This window comes from Pelophylax lessonae (assembly GCF_965119305.1).
Source record: "Pelophylax lessonae genome assembly, chromosome: 2".
Classification (NCBI taxonomy): Eukaryota; Metazoa; Chordata; class Amphibia; order Anura; family Ranidae; genus Pelophylax; species Pelophylax lessonae.
Window position 1 is genome coordinate 748,503,547 of NC_138769.1, and position 15,451 is coordinate 748,518,997.

Here is a 15,451-nt window from a genome sequence, read left to right on the forward strand (position 1 = left end):
TCCGATGTTCGTTCATCACTAGTGGCAATTAGGGATGCACCGATCCGACTTTTTTGGACCCGATACCGATACCTGGCGTTGTGAAATCGCCGATACCGATACGGAACCGATCCGGAGCTACACACAAAGCAAGCCGCTGCAGTACAGAGCAAAGCCGCTGCTTCATGTGTGTGGCTCCTCCATTCACAGGCGGAGTGCATCTGATATCACTCCGTCTGTGAGCCGGACCTATACAGGAAGTAGCAGCTCCCATCCCATACTACTACTGCACCTAGTAAGGGATGGCTGAGCCGTTACTCAGCAAAAACCGGATCGGCCAGTGGATCAGTCAATGTTACCAATCCCCCGATCCATCTAAAATGGCCATATCGGCGCCGATATCCGATCCGAATATCGGATCGGTGCATCCCTAGTGGCAATGGGGACATGTTACTCCTATTCTAACCTCTACCTGGAGGGGGGGGGGGAGCAGGTGAGAGCGCCAGCTATTTTTTCCAGGGAGTACTTGTCAACCTAAACATTTTGTTATGGCACAGGTTCATTGATGACATCGTTATGGTGTGGACGAGTCCCAAAACAGAACTGTACACATTTCTCAATATATTGGAGGACAACAACTTCAACCTTTTATTTTACACATTCTGTGTTTAATCATATTGCTTTTCTGGATCTTAATATCTCTATTGATGCAGATGGCGGTCTCCACATGTCTTCATTTAGGAAAGAGACTGCAGGCAATACTATTTTTAGATCCCACAGTGCCAATCCCACAACATTGATAAGAATTATCCCATACAGGCAGTATCTCCACATTAAACATAATTTTTCTGGTCCTCAGGACTTTTAAAGAGAGGCCCTAGCCCTTTGAGATTACCTTTTAAGGCGTGGGTACAGCAAAAACATGCCTAAAAAAAATCCAATAAAGGGCATGCGGACGACCACGTTCTGAACTCCTATTTAAACGTAGGATATCGGATGGAAAGTCAGATGATACAGTCAAGTTCATTACAACTTACTGTCACCATCATAGGGAGCACAGATGACATTGTAGGCAAATTGTAGGAAATTATTCCCCGAAGCGATGTATAGACGGAGCAGGTCTTTAAGAGATAGATAGACTTGTACCAAATCGAAAAAGAAGGTCCTTGGGGTACCTTTAAATTCGGTGGATGCTCCGAATGTTTATTTATTAGGGAAAGCATAACTTGTGTTTTCCCTAATGGTGAAAATTCCAAGCCCAGATTCCATGTAATTTGGGCCACAACAGGTGTAGTTTATCTCATGACATATACCTGTGGATCATTTTACACTGGAAAAATGAAACGCTTATACCGGAAGCGGATGCATGATTATATATACTATGTGTCTAAACTTAATACCCTGATTGGGTATTCTATAGGACTAAAACACAATTATGCTGTATCAGTTAGGAAGTTTATGGCACTAGACCATTTTCAGGAGGACCTCAAAAGGTGATTTTGATAAGCAGGTGCTCCAGTGGGAAAGGAGATGAGATCTGTGATCAGCTGAGTCTCATGGACTCGCTGATCACAGCGAGCTGCACACCCTCCGCAGGGAGCGCACAGGCAGCTCATGCATGGGAGGACGTACGTGGACGCCCTCCTGGCAATTAAGATCTGCACTGTAGCCGTCTTTCGGCTCTAGTGCGGACGGGAAGTCGTTAAATGTTGCCAAATGAAATGCTATTTTGAGGATTGTTATTGCTCATGTATTATTGTTCAGAAGGAGCAGGATGGGAAGTGGGATTGTCTGCTAGATGGGGCCAGGCACCAGAGCTGTGCTCAGTTCACTGGGCACAGGACACCGTCATTACATGATCTGGGCGATGTTCGTGTGATTGTTCTAAAGGAAATGCTCACCTTTGCGCCCAGGGGTTGCTAAAGGACACCAGTCCTTCCTGGGCCAGTTTATGTTATCTGGGCATGTGCGCATGCATACACACTATTCCCAGAGGGAAATGGGGGACATCTTGGAAGTGGTCGGATCGCTAGCTGGCCAATGCCGTCAGGTGCAGTTCATTAGGGGGACCTTATTTATGCGAGGCGGCACCCAGCTGGCATTCTCTCTCTATTTCATTTGGCTGGATCTGAGGATCATTTGGCTGGCAAAGGTGGCAAGCTGCTCTAGGTAGAGATTCTATTTTTTCCATTGATCAGTCATGGTCTGTCATAATTGGTGACACATCAGTAAACAGATTGTGCGGGTCTTTATGTTTTACAGATACTTGAAAGACATTCAATCTACTTAGCTAATGTACAGAAAATACTGGGCTATTGCCTACTGGAATTTGTAAAGCCATGAGCATGGGCTCTTGATGTTTAGGGTTTGCTTTTATTTAAGGCTGTAATTGTTCTCTGCAATTGGAAATATAAGCCTGTAGGTGTGATGATTATATATTGTATTCTATATTGCTATGTTTACAGATCTCATGAAGAGGACTATATGGAGCGGCTATATGCTCCATTTTTTTTTTTACCACATTTTCTAAATGTAAACCATTTAGAACAGCCTGTAAGGTAAATATAAGTTCACTGAAACAAATGTATAGTCTATATACCCTTTGGTGGGCATAACTTCATAGTGCTCTATGTTGGAGATTAAGAGTTTAATGTTATTTTTAATGATAAAAGTCTCTGAAATATATATAAATGTCATAACGTAATGTTCTTTTTTTCATGCAGCCTGTGGGCTGAATGAAAACAAAAAGAGCCTAACAGATTTCTCCATTCACATCAATTAATGTGGATGAAGCAATCTCGGCCAGAAAAAAGCCAATGCCAAAGCATAGGAGTTACTACTTGTTGACAACCCCACGCTCCTAATGCTGGGCATACATGAAAGAAAAAATAGCCTAACAGATTCCTCCATTCATATCAATCGATGTGGTTGAAGAAATCTCAATCAGCAAAAAGTGAAAAACGTTAATGCCAAAGCATAAAACACAGGTGTCAAACACAAGGCCCGTGGGCCGAATGCGGCCCCCCAGGCCATTTCATATGGCCCTCGAGCCTCTCCTGCAGCTGCGGAACCCCCCTTGTCTCTGCTCCCACCTTGTCTCTGTAGTCGGCAGCAGAGAGGACAGAACTCATTTGCCAGATCCTGCACTCCTCTGTGCAGCTGCAGAAAGGCTTGTCTTTGCCCCCCTCTCTTCTCAGCAGTTCGCAGCAGAGAGGAGAGCAGAACTCCTCCTACAGATCCTGCACCTCTCTGTGCAGCCGCACCACCACCTTTCCTTTGCCTCCCCTGGTCTGAGCATTCACCAGACTCTGGAAGCTGACTCCAGCTCTCCTGGTTCTCCTCCAGACCCTGCACTTCTTCCCAGATCCACCCGCATCTTCTTCCTGGCAGCAGCACAAGGTAAGGGGGTACATTGTGATGTAAAGAAGAGTGGGTGACTCTTGGCTTCTGATGGTGGTGGGGATCTTGACATTTTATGTAAGGGGGCATGGGGTGCTCTGGGCATCTAATCTTACAGATATAACTGGCCCCTTGAGGGCAACCATAATGCTGATGCGGCCCACGATGAAATGGAGTTTGACACCCCTGGCATAGAAGCTAACACCACCTTACCACCCCACGCTTACATTTTAAATCCAGAAACTGATAAATTTACACACTAATAGTCTGGCAATGTATGAATTTGGGTTGGCGGCAATGAACTGGTTGGCAAACAGCTTAGTTTGGTCCACAATTAAATTGTAGAGGTCTTAGGTAAAAAACAGCTCCAAAAAAAGTCAAGAAGGGTTGTGAAGTACACAGTTTTCACCTGAACCCCAGACAGCTGCTGTTAAATCTGGAGACTGCCCTTTAGGATTTGCAAGCATATCCAGGTGCAAGTCCCTTTAACTCAATTCCCCACAATCCTCTGGGCTCCCAGCATCCCCTGAGTTCCAGGACACGCCCAGGGAGTATAAATGCCAGCTCCTCCCAGCTTCCTGTGCTCAGAGAGATCCTGCCTGATGGGACAGCAGTGACTGGGCAAGTGAGCTGCCCCCAGGTGCTGGGTCCTCATTCGATTAGTCTGGTGTGTGGGCCACCAGCAGTGAGCACAAGAGCACACAGCATCTATCCAAGTCCCAGTCACTGGAGAGGACTCTGTTACAGTCCATGTGAAGAAGTTGTCCAAGCAGTGGGTTGGTCCTATCTGCGGCCCTCAGAGCCTTCTGACCAAAGTCAGCATCAGCAGCGCCTGTGTGAAGTCTGTGCCAGCAGGAAATCCCCTCAGCTCACAGTCTGCTGAATGAGCTTGTAATCTCTTGGAACACGTGAGAATCTTCTGCTCTTTATCCTATCCGTAAACTGAACTCAGAGCACTCTGCTGCCATCTAGTGGCCATTAGTAGAACTGAAATAGAATTGTTTTCATACTGTATGTGTTATGCCTGTTCCTCCCTTCCTCATATTGCTGTTTTGTACTGCAAACCCCTGTCCTCATGATCTCCTGTGTAATCTATGTTCTACATTGTTAAGTAAAGTAGAAATTGCACATCACCACTGGTCTGATCATTTGGCTGATACCGTTACATAACAACACTATGTGCTCTATGGGCCCGTGCTTGAATTCTAGGTGGCTGCGGGACGCAACTAGTGCTAGCCACCTCACCAGCTTGGACTGCACTTCTGGGACTCTCCACATCACCATAAGATACTGAAGTGCTGGTGTAAAAATGCCAGGATGTACTAGGCATCTGTTACTTGCCAGATCACCAAAAACCATGCAGTGCTAGTACTGGCACTCTGCTGCATATGAGCAAAATGATGTGTTTCTAGCACCTCAGAAACCTTGGGGTGGGTATAGTGTTCTTAGGAGGGACATCTTCTCCATTGTCTGAGCTCTCTGTCAGGCTGCTGCTTTCTATAGTTTCATATTCTGAGCTGGCTTCTGACAGTGAGGCTTCACTTTCGCTCTCATCTGTCATACTCAGAATTCTGTAGGCCTCCTCACTAGTGTACCTTTCTTTGGAGATCTTGGGCACTAAAATGACAGGTACCTAGTGCTACTCATGGGAAAAAGAGCTCCTGGCTGTCAGGGACTGCTTGTGTGCTAGAAAAAAAAATGTTCTAACAGAGATCAGGCCTGATCTTGCGAACACTGCGGTTTTGTGGAATAAAAAAATTAAACTGTGCTAACATAAACTGAAATAAAGCTGCTAGCACAATCAACTGACATAAAGTTGTTGGAAATCGAGTGAAAAAAATATAGTGCAGCACTGACAAGTATATAAACAGTCCATGAGAAATGTACAAAATAAATTAATATAGGTGAGTCCCAAGTGAAGAAGTGAAATTGACTGTCCAAGGAGGTGATGTGAGTGATAAAGGAAGCAGATAGGTCCCCACACCTTCGGGATAAAATAATCAATTTGCGCTCACCAGAAGTTTTAGACCCAAAGTACCATATAGCAATTGGGTCATAAAGGCTCACGTTGTATATCATAGGTCACCCTGACATAGGCTGCGTCCATGGATGTTCCAATATATGGCCGTGTAGTAAGGATAAAGAAGGCTGGATCTCCCAATCAACCATTCACATGCAGGGATAAGCCAAACAACACAGACATAGTGTAAATCCGCTAATACACAGTTTATTAAAAAAGGAATTACACTTACAAACATCCAATTGATGTTTGTAGGATATTACCATAGCCTTTGAAAAAGTCAGGTGTGACGAAACGCGTCAGACCATGCCATTTACTGCATAATTTCATTCTCAATCTATGTGCTATTATCATTGAATGTTTGTAAGTGTCATTCCATTTTTAATAAACTGTGTATTAGCGGATTTACACTATGTCTGTGTTGTTTGGCTTATCCCTGCATGTGAATGGTTGATTGGGAGATCCAGCCTTCTTTATCCTTACTACACGGCCATATATTGGAACATCCATGGATGCAGCCTATGCCGGGACGACCTATGATATACAATGTGAGCCTTTATGACCCAATTGCTATATGGCACTTTGGGTCTACAACCCTTCCTTTATCACTCACATTACCTCCTTGGGCAGTAAATTTCACTTCTTCACTTGGGACTCACCTATATTAATTTATTTTGTATATTTCTCTTGGACTGTTTATATACTTGTCACCGCTGCACTATATTTTTTTCACTGCGGTTTTGTGTACAATGAATCAGAAGTGGCAGTGTTCGGAGAATGGGGCTGATCCTGGTAACACTGCAGTTTTGTGTACAGTGTATTAGAGATGGCAGTGATCTACTGACACTGCACTTGTTGGGGGTGGTAAACACAAGTGCTGGCTAGTATCAGGGCTGATCCTATTACCATTGCATTTTCGGGGACATTCTACTAAAGAGGAAACCAGTGTGGTTATTTTCATAATCAATATATTGATCCGTACAGACACTATACTATCAACGGTGAGTGCGAGAGTGACAGAGTAGTGGACAATCTAGGACTAACTGACCCTGGTTGGGAGGGATGCTATCTGATATCGCAAGTGAAGCGAACACATTGATCAGTGAAAAATACTGTACTAATGGCACTGGTTGGGTGACACAGGTGATCAAAGGGTTAGCTTAAGGCAATCAAAGGGTTCAAATGTGCCTAACTAAGGTGTGTGGGTATAAATGTGCTGCTTTTATGTACTGTGATCTTGCTTTCTTCTTTCCCCGAACTGAAAATGGTTCAGGAAGAGAAGAACCGGCTAGATTATGTGCCTGGGTTTACAAATAGAGGCACAAGGGTGCTCTGTCATTGTACAATACCACATTATGGCCACTAGATGGAGCCAGTGATCATAGGAAATCACTGTACAAAATACATTAAGGCCAAAATTCATCACAGCTGTATGAATGCTTGTCACATTTGTTCAACTTTTTTTCTTTTAATAGACCACGAAGTGTTTGCAAAGCTTACATCACAAAAAAAATTGCCAACAAAAGGTAATGACTTTTTTTCTACTGCCATCACTGGCCAACACAGTACAACAGTTCATGGATAGCTTTGGTGATCTTCTTATGAATGGTTTCTTACATTAATAAGGTCAGCCATGGAGTATATCTGAGGTGTATATCAGGGTGTGCTTCTTCCCCACATGAGAAACTGTAATGTCCAGTTCATATAGAAGACATTTCCTGCACTCAAGGCACTCATTCATATACCTCAAGAGTTGTGTGGGATCCCTGATGTAGAGGAAGACAGGACACTTCAGGGAGTAGCAATGCCCTCACTCAGGATAGGAAAGTTGCTTCTCCCCCACGTGAGATCTCTGATGTCTGTAAAGATGAGACTTATCAGAAAAACATTTCCTGCACTCAGGACAGGAATAGGGCTTCTCCCCCGTGTGAGATCTCTGATGTCTGTAAAGATGAGACTTATCAGAAAAACATTTCCTGCACTCAGGACAGGAATAGGGCTTCTCCCCCGTGTGAGATCTCTGATGTTTGTAAAGATTGGACTTCTGTGTAAAACATTTCCCACACTCAGAACAGGAATATGGCTTCTCCCCTGTGTGAGATCTCTGATGTTTGCAAAGACTGGACTTCTGTGTAAAACATTTCCCACACTCAGGGCAAACATGTGGCTTCTCCCCCTTATGAGATCTCTGATGTGCGGAAAGATTGGACTTCTCTGAAAAACATTTCCCGCACTCAAGACAGGTATATGGCTGCTCCCCTGTGTGACATCTCTGATGTCTGCAAAGACTGGACTTCTCTGAAAAACACTTACCGCACTCAGGACAGGAATACTGCTTCTCCCCCGTGTGAGATCTCTGATGTGTGTAAAGATTGTACTTCTGTGAAAAACATTTCCCACACTCAGGACAGAAAAAAGGCTTCTCCCCTGTGTGAGATCTCTGATGTTTGACAAGTGCTGATTTTTTTACAAAACATTTCCTACACTCAGAACATAAATACAACTTCTCCCCCGTGTGAGATCTTTTATGCACATTAAGATGGGATTTAAAATGGAAACCTTTCCCACACTCAGTACAGGAAAACTTCTTGTCTGTTGGAAGGATGGCACAGTCCCTCACAATCTGATGTTCCCCAGGATAAGAGGAATACAATGGTCCGGCACAGTCCCTCACAGTCTGAGGTTCCCCAGGATAAGAGGAAGACGATGGTCCGGCACAGTCCCTCACAGTCTGAGGTTCCCCAGGATAAGAGGAATACAATGGTCCGGCACTGTCCCTCACAGTCTGAGGTTCCCCAGGATAAGAGGAAGACGATGGTCCGGCACAGTCCCTCACAGTCTGAGGTTCCTCAGGATAAGAGGAATACAATGGTCCGGCACCGTCCCTCACAGTCTGAGGTTCCTCAGGATAAGAGGAATACAATGGTCCGGCACCGTCCCTCACAGTCTGAGGTTCCCCAGGATAAGAGGAAGACGATGGTCCGGCACTGTCCCTCACAGTCTGAGGTTCCTCAGGATAAGAGGAATACAATGGTCCAGCACTGTCCCTCACAGTCTGAGGTTCCTCAGAATAAGTGGAATACGATTGTCTGGCACCGACCCTCACAGTCTGAGGTTCCTCAGGATAAGAGGAATACGATGGTCCATCTATACTGTGTGGCACCGGATAGACATTTGAGGTAGCCGGGTTTTCTCCTGGACTATACTGTGTGATGTCCTCATCTTCTACTTTACAGTCTGGAGACAAAGTGAGACAATCTTCTGAGATTTTCCTCATCTCCCGACCATGTACTAAAATAGAAATAAAAAGATTATTACTAGACGACAGCAGATTGGTTATCCTAAACCAGGACTCCGCCCACATCAGGCAGCTTTGTCTCAGAGGATGTTACAATTCCACCCTCAAGGTAATTAGTAACTTGGTCCCCTGGATCTCCTACCAGTGCATTTCTTTATTCATGGACCTTTGTCAGAGAGTGAGGACACAACGAGAACTGTCTTTTATAGGAGTGACAGTGATGAGGGGATTATAGGATGAGTGTCCCCACCCCCTCTATCGCTCATTGCCATATTCCCAACACAAGACATACTGCACTCTCTGATTTGGGCCATGATTTAGTTATGAATAACAGAGGGGCAGAGCCCTACCAGAGGTCAGAGAGTGAGGATGGGGGGGGGAGAAAAATCAAGTCAAGGGGTATGTAGTTGTTTTTGTGTTTTATTGATAAATTAAGGATGGGAGAAGGGCATAGTGGGATACTCCACTCCATATTAACTATGCACAAGATTTGAGGACTTCTATCTCTTGGTACAGCCAGGCTGTTGATACACCCTGCCACTGAGGTGAATTTAGCTTTAAGTCTCTTTTCCAAATGACTTGATGAACTAAGTTTATCTTCAGGACACTCTCCTTAGTATCCTCTTCCTTGGCTGCAGACACCCATCCACAGACTATCCTACTCCTGTGGTGGCCCCCCTCAGGACAGGCCCCTTGACACGATCTCCTGTACTCACTATACTGTTTTTCTAGGGTCTCCAGTGTCTCCCCCACAGTCAGCTCTCCTGGACCTCTGGGTTCAGATCCATTCCTCTGGCCCTCAAGACGACCCTCCTGAGGCCACATGCCACTGCTTCAGAGGAGGAGGCAGCCGCCCTCCTCCCTCTGGGACTCTGCTCTCCAGCCAAAGACCCCACAGCACATGTGCTCCTGGTTTTCATACAGTATTCCATAATGCACAGAGACAACCTGTCTCTGCCAATCACCAGGACTGTATCAAAGCCTATGCATCCATTGGTCAGGTTTTGTTCCCACTGTCCAACATGCCTCCCTATTGGACCAGTGTGAAACACTCTCTAAACAGAATGAATCACATACTGAGCACAATGAGCAGACCTCACTAACAGATCCTGCTCTCTGGTAGGCAGAAAGCAATATAGATTTGCCTGCTGCTCCTCTGATAGGCAGACAGAGCCAAAAACTATACTCCCTCACTAGCACCTACCTAGGAGGGTGCTACACTTCCCTCCTCTGTGCAGTTGGTTTTGCACAAGGCAGCCCCGATCCTCCTCTTCTCGGGTCCCTTGTTGTGCTACACTCACCCCCCACAAAACCAAGCCATGTCCTCACTAGCACCAGCCTAGCACTTACCTAGGAGGATCCTACAGAGGTATAGCAGAATTCCTAAGAAAAAAACGCTCCACATGATTCTTCTGTGATGAGTCATAGATGATGTCATCGGGGGCCGGATTAATGGTCTGATCTCTGATGTAATGGTGTCAGCACGTTGGCTGGAGCATAACATTCTAACATCATCACACCCGCTGAAGCTGGGCCGAGCACCAAGCAGATACACTGTGCATTTCTACTGATGTGTGACAGATATTTCTAGGTTAATAAATGGAATGATTGTATTGATCTGTACTATGTGGAGCTTTTTTCTTCTTCTACATGTTGTGTTACCTCATGGCTTGTGTCCCACTTCTCTGCAGTGAGAAGCTTGCTGAATTATGTCATTCTTTACTATTTACCAGATGACCCCGATGATACAACAAATATAAATGTGACAAGTTGCAGAAGTCCCACATCGCTGCCTCCCGTCTCCTGAGACTGCACTCAGTGTCTTGGGTGTGAGACTATACAGACATATCCCTCCACCCCCGGGAGAATTGTTCTGTCAGACATCTCGTACATCCGTGTATGGGATAAAAGACTTAAGCACATGTCCGAGATGCCTAAGCCATTCAACGCCTATGGAGAAAATCAACATTTTGCTACCAGCTCGTTGTGGAAATTTTATTAATATGTATGTGGACATTTCTTTAGGATGCATTTTTAGTTAAATTGCCATTATGTTTTCCAGTGTCAGTTTACCGGTAATCCATATGCGCAGGGAATATTGCTTTAACTGGCATTGAGGAAAACCTGTAATTGTGGAAACCTTCCATTAAATGGAGACTGCACGCTACTTGTTGCCTGATCATCCCTATCGGCGGTGCCGGTCCAGATCTATGGCAGTGCAAGGAGAACTCCACTACATAAATGTATATCAGCCAGCCGGGGTCCCGGTATTCACTGCAGAGATATGTTTGTGACGTGGAATTCTTATCGTTTTAATAATATCTGCCCTTTACCAGGATTAATGGATGGCATCTTTCTGTCATATTTGATCCATATGATTGAAATACTGCTGTTATTGTCTTCTGCAGATATAATAAAGTTCCATTCACTGGAACAATAGCATGATCACTATCAAATATGGTTTTTATTAACTATATTATATAGGATCCACTCTAACAGGTTACGATGAGAGTGTATGCTTGTGAATTAGCGTGGCCGAGTCGATGGGAATCCATGTGGCAGCCATGTTTCTTTGTTCACTTGGCAGTTAAGAGTCTCTGCATACGGCCGTGTTGTTCCGTAAGCATTCACTCCTTTTCTATTCTACTTTTGAATGTATACATGCCTGTGATTGGTGGTCTTGAAGCCACCCCCCTGTAACCCCCCTTTTGTTCTCTGGCTGTAAATAAACCTGAGCTCTGCTCTGTAGGACACAGAGAGACCCTTCAGTTGGCATCGATATGACACAGCGTGCGTCTGTTTCTTCCTTTGTTGCCGAGCGTGCTGGGATAACCTTATACAAAAGAGCTGTGCATTGTACTTTCCAGTACAAGGGATTAATGGCGTTTGGCACGTATTAATATCCACAAGTGCGCTTTTCAGCGCAGCAAAGTTTTCAGCGCACAGAGCGAATTTCTATGCTCCAAACTCCAGTAATTTCCACGACAAGCTGAACCCCAGAATCAACATAAATCCAGCCTAGATATATGAACTGTGTCTGCAGCACAGAGAAGGAAGATTATCCGAGAGATATACAGGATGGGAACTACAACTCAGGAAAGTGACCAGGGTATTACAGGCTGATATCTCCCAGTCCTCACCATACTCTGGACCAATCAGTGAGCAGTATGGGTGGAGGAATGTATTTAGTGTTAATGACCCACCTGTGCTGATCTCTGTGGGAGTGTCCTCCTCTATAAATGTCCCCGTTATTCCATCCTCCTCCATAGACTGCTGATCATCCCTCACATACCTCTCTTCTTCTTCTGCTTTAACCTCGACTTTTATATCTCTCAGATCTTCACCCTAAACCAAGAAAATATTAGAAGAGGTCATCTGTAAAACATAAGCTTCAATATTGTAATATCACTTCGTATATTGATAAGTCCATGTTCTAGATGCTCCATCCTACCAACCTTGTATTGGTGAGGGATGGTGTGATCTTCCTGAGTGGAACCCCGGGAATACAGAGGACAGGGACATCTCTCTGGTGGGTTCCAGGCATTAGGTGGCTCCATCACATTCTTGTGTCCTTCTGAAAACTCCTCCATCACTCCATACTTCTCATCCGTAAACTCTTCTTTAACAACAATATGATCATCCTCGAGGTCTCCACTCTGAAAGATATAATAAAACATTCATTGTAACAAACAGACTGTCGTATACAATGACCATAATTACCAGCGATTGTTACTCATCTACCTGATGTTTTACATAGTTGTGATCTTTCTGTGTGGAATCCCAGGAATACAGAGGACGGGGACATCTCTCTGGTGGGTTCCCATTACTGGATCCATCTGTAGGAAACACACACACTGACTGAATACATTGTTTCTATGTGTTTATCAGATGATGGGGGATCTAGGTGGAGCCTCCGTACTGCTCTCTCCTTTACAATAAAGTCTCCTCTTACCCGGTGATGTGAGGGGCGGCTGATTGTCCATCATGACGTCCTTGTAGAGATCCTTGTGTCCTTCTAAATACTCCCACTCCTCCATGGAGAAATAGACAGTGACATCCTGACACCTTATAGGAACCTGACACACACAATGATACAGTCACCATCCAGACACACCCCTTGTCTGTTACTGGATAATGTCCCAGAATTCCCAGCACCGCTCACCTCTCCTGTCAGCAGCTCCATCATCTTCTTGGTGACTTCTAGAATCTTCTGCATGTTGTGTCTCTCAGTTTTAAGGAAGTCACATGGAGGCACTGTGATGGTCATATGATCACCTGACTTCAGAAGAGGAAATCTCTGTATTGTAGAACCAATTGGAATATCATGTTAGAATCCCAGAATCCTCCTCACCTCTCTGGTCAGGTCTGTGTTTTATTATTAGAGATGAGTGATGTCATGTGACCTCCCAGAATCCTCCTCACCTCTCCGGTCAGGTCTGTGTTTTATTAATAGGGATAAGCGTGATGTCATGTGACCTCCTAGAATCCTCCTCACCTCTCTAGTCAGGTCTGTCATTTATTATTAGAGATAAGAGTGATGTCATGTGACCTCCCAGAATCCTCCTCACCTCTCTGGTCAGCTCTGTGTTTTATTATTAGAGATAAGAGTGATGTCATGTGACCTCCCAGAATCCTCCTCACCTCTCTGGTCAGGTCTCTGTTTTACTAATAGAGATAAGCGTGATGTCATGTGACCTCCCAGAATCCTCCTCACCTCTCTAGTCAGCTCTGTGTTTTATTATTAGAGATAAGAGTGATGTCATGTGACCTCCCAGAATCCTCCTCACCTCTCCGGTCAGGTCTGTGTTTTATTATTAGAGATAAGCGTGATGTCATGTGACCTCCCAGAATCCTCCTCACCTCTCCGGTCAGGTCTGTGTTTTACTAATAGAGATAAGCGCGATGTCATGTGACCTCCCATAATCCTCCTCACCTCCCTGGTCAGGTCTGTGTTTTATTAATAGAGATAAGAGTGATGTCATGTGACCTCCCAGAATCCTCCTCACCTCTCCGGTCAGCAGATAGATGATCTCCAGGGTGAGTTTTACGATCCCCTCAGTCATGTTACTCCAGTCCTCCTCCATCCTCATTGGTCATGTGATCTATACAGGTTTCCTGTAGACCAATAATTGATAAGATAATTATCTGGACTGTACTGGTTGTACAGTGTTAGGATGGGGTATAATATGAGCGTTCTATTATGTAAGAATGGTCTCCAGTGGCATTACAGGGGAACATTCAATTTAGTGTTTGCTATTATTAATGTAAAGTCTGTTTTGTTTAGGTTTTGATCTGCTGACAAAGAAAGTCTAATAAGATCCCTTTATGATTACAAAAACTGGATTTGTAACTTACCTGTAAAATCAATTTCTTGGAATACATTACAGGACACAGAGTGACCTTATAAATCCTTAGTTATAGGGGTAATGTGCCACCTACAGGTGATTGGACACTGGCAAAACAAGACAGGAAGTCACCTCCCAGGTATAACTCCTCCCATACAGGAAATACATCAGTTTCGTAGCAAGCAATGAACCACAATATAGAGGAGGAAATCTCAGTGTCATGTGATGTACTCCAAGAAATGAATTTATCAGGTAAGTCAGTATTCCAGTTTTCTGTATTATACATCACAGGACACAGAGCAGCCTTATTAATTCTTACTTATAGGGATGTCCTAAAGCCATGTTCATGGGTGGAGGGTTTCAAAGCAACCACCGATAGGCCAAAAATGACCTCACACAGCAGCCTACAACCACTACAACCAAAAAAAATCTCATGCTTAGCAGCTTTATCATTCACCTGGTAAAATCCTGATGAAGTGTAACTGAATACCAGGTTGTGGTCCTGCAGACCTGAGCTACTGAAGCTTGATGATGGATAGCACAGAAGCATCTATACTTCTGGTAGAAAGAGCCATTACCAGAAAAGACAGAGCCTTTCCTTCACCCCATAAGCTTGAGAGATAAGCTGATGATAACAAATGGAAAATAGTAGACTTGACCCTTCTTCGGTCCTTTGAGAAGGACAATAGCAAATCTAACTGCCAGACCATCGAGAGTTCTGGTGAGAACCAAACAGGGGGGTGTTCAGCCCACCTCTACTCCATGTACTGTGTCCCTGTACTATCCACCGTGTCCTGTGCTATCTCCCTGTACTGTGCCACACCCCTGTACTGTGTCCCCGTACTGTGGTTCCTGTACCGTGTCCCTATACTATCTCCCTGTACGGTGTCCTGTGCTATCTCCCTGTGCCATCTCCCTGTACTGTGTCCCTGTGCCGTGTCCCTGTACCGTGCACCTATACTGTGTCCCTGTACTGTGTCCCTGTACTGTGTCCCTGTACTGTGTCCCTGTACTGTGCTGTTATATTCTCTGTGGTGTGAGAGACAACAAAATAGTAACTAATATTTGTCCAATAACAGTCCTCCAACACAGGAGATTCATATGGCTTTCCAGCATCCAGATGTGAGAACAAACTTCCAGGGAAGCTACGGGGATAAAATGGAATCGGATCACTTTCGGCGGGCCCGTCGAAAGTCTTGTAACCGCTCTTGCAGCTGAAACCGGTCAGGAGGGCGACAGTGTTGTTGAGGATGGGAACCCAGTGACTCAGGACAGGAGACAACAGGGCTGGCCAGAATGGGCACCGGCGGGGCCAAGAAAGGGTCCACTAGCTCAGAGGGTGAACAGACCTCGGGACCAAGACTGGAGGGCTCTGTTGGAGCTGAGTTCAAAAGTTCAGAGTCCCCCCAA

At 44.9% G+C, this 15,451-nt stretch overlaps 2 protein-coding genes and 1 pseudogene across 3 annotated transcripts in view; 1 reads left to right on the forward strand and 2 right to left on the reverse strand.

Moving 5' to 3' along the window:
• LOC309548379 (uncharacterized protein) overlaps positions 1-10,483 on the reverse strand; it is a gene marked incomplete at both ends in the record, with an annotated part of 186,587 nt that extends 176,104 nt beyond the window's left edge. Inside the window, 2 exon segments of the mRNA XM_082248320.1 lie at positions 7,213-8,021; positions 10,427-10,483. Of these exon segments, the coding sequence (XP_082104446.1) occupies positions 7,213-8,021; positions 10,427-10,483 (866 nt within the window).
• The window catches only part of LOC309548382, a 482,992-nt pseudogene that overhangs the window by 244,834 nt on the left and 222,707 nt on the right, over positions 1-15,451 (forward strand). The window lies entirely within an intron of this gene.
• Positions 12,029-13,832, reverse strand: LOC309548380 (gastrula zinc finger protein XlCGF66.1-like; the record flags this gene model as incomplete). Its single annotated transcript, XM_082248321.1, has 6 exons — positions 13,703-13,832; positions 12,859-12,993; positions 12,649-12,772; positions 12,438-12,532; positions 12,297-12,352; positions 12,029-12,041 (listed from the first exon to the last, which is right to left on the reverse strand). The coding sequence occupies exons 1-6, from the start codon at positions 13,784-13,786 to the stop codon at positions 12,029-12,031; spliced, it is 507 nt and encodes a 168-aa protein (XP_082104447.1). The 5' UTR covers positions 13,787-13,832.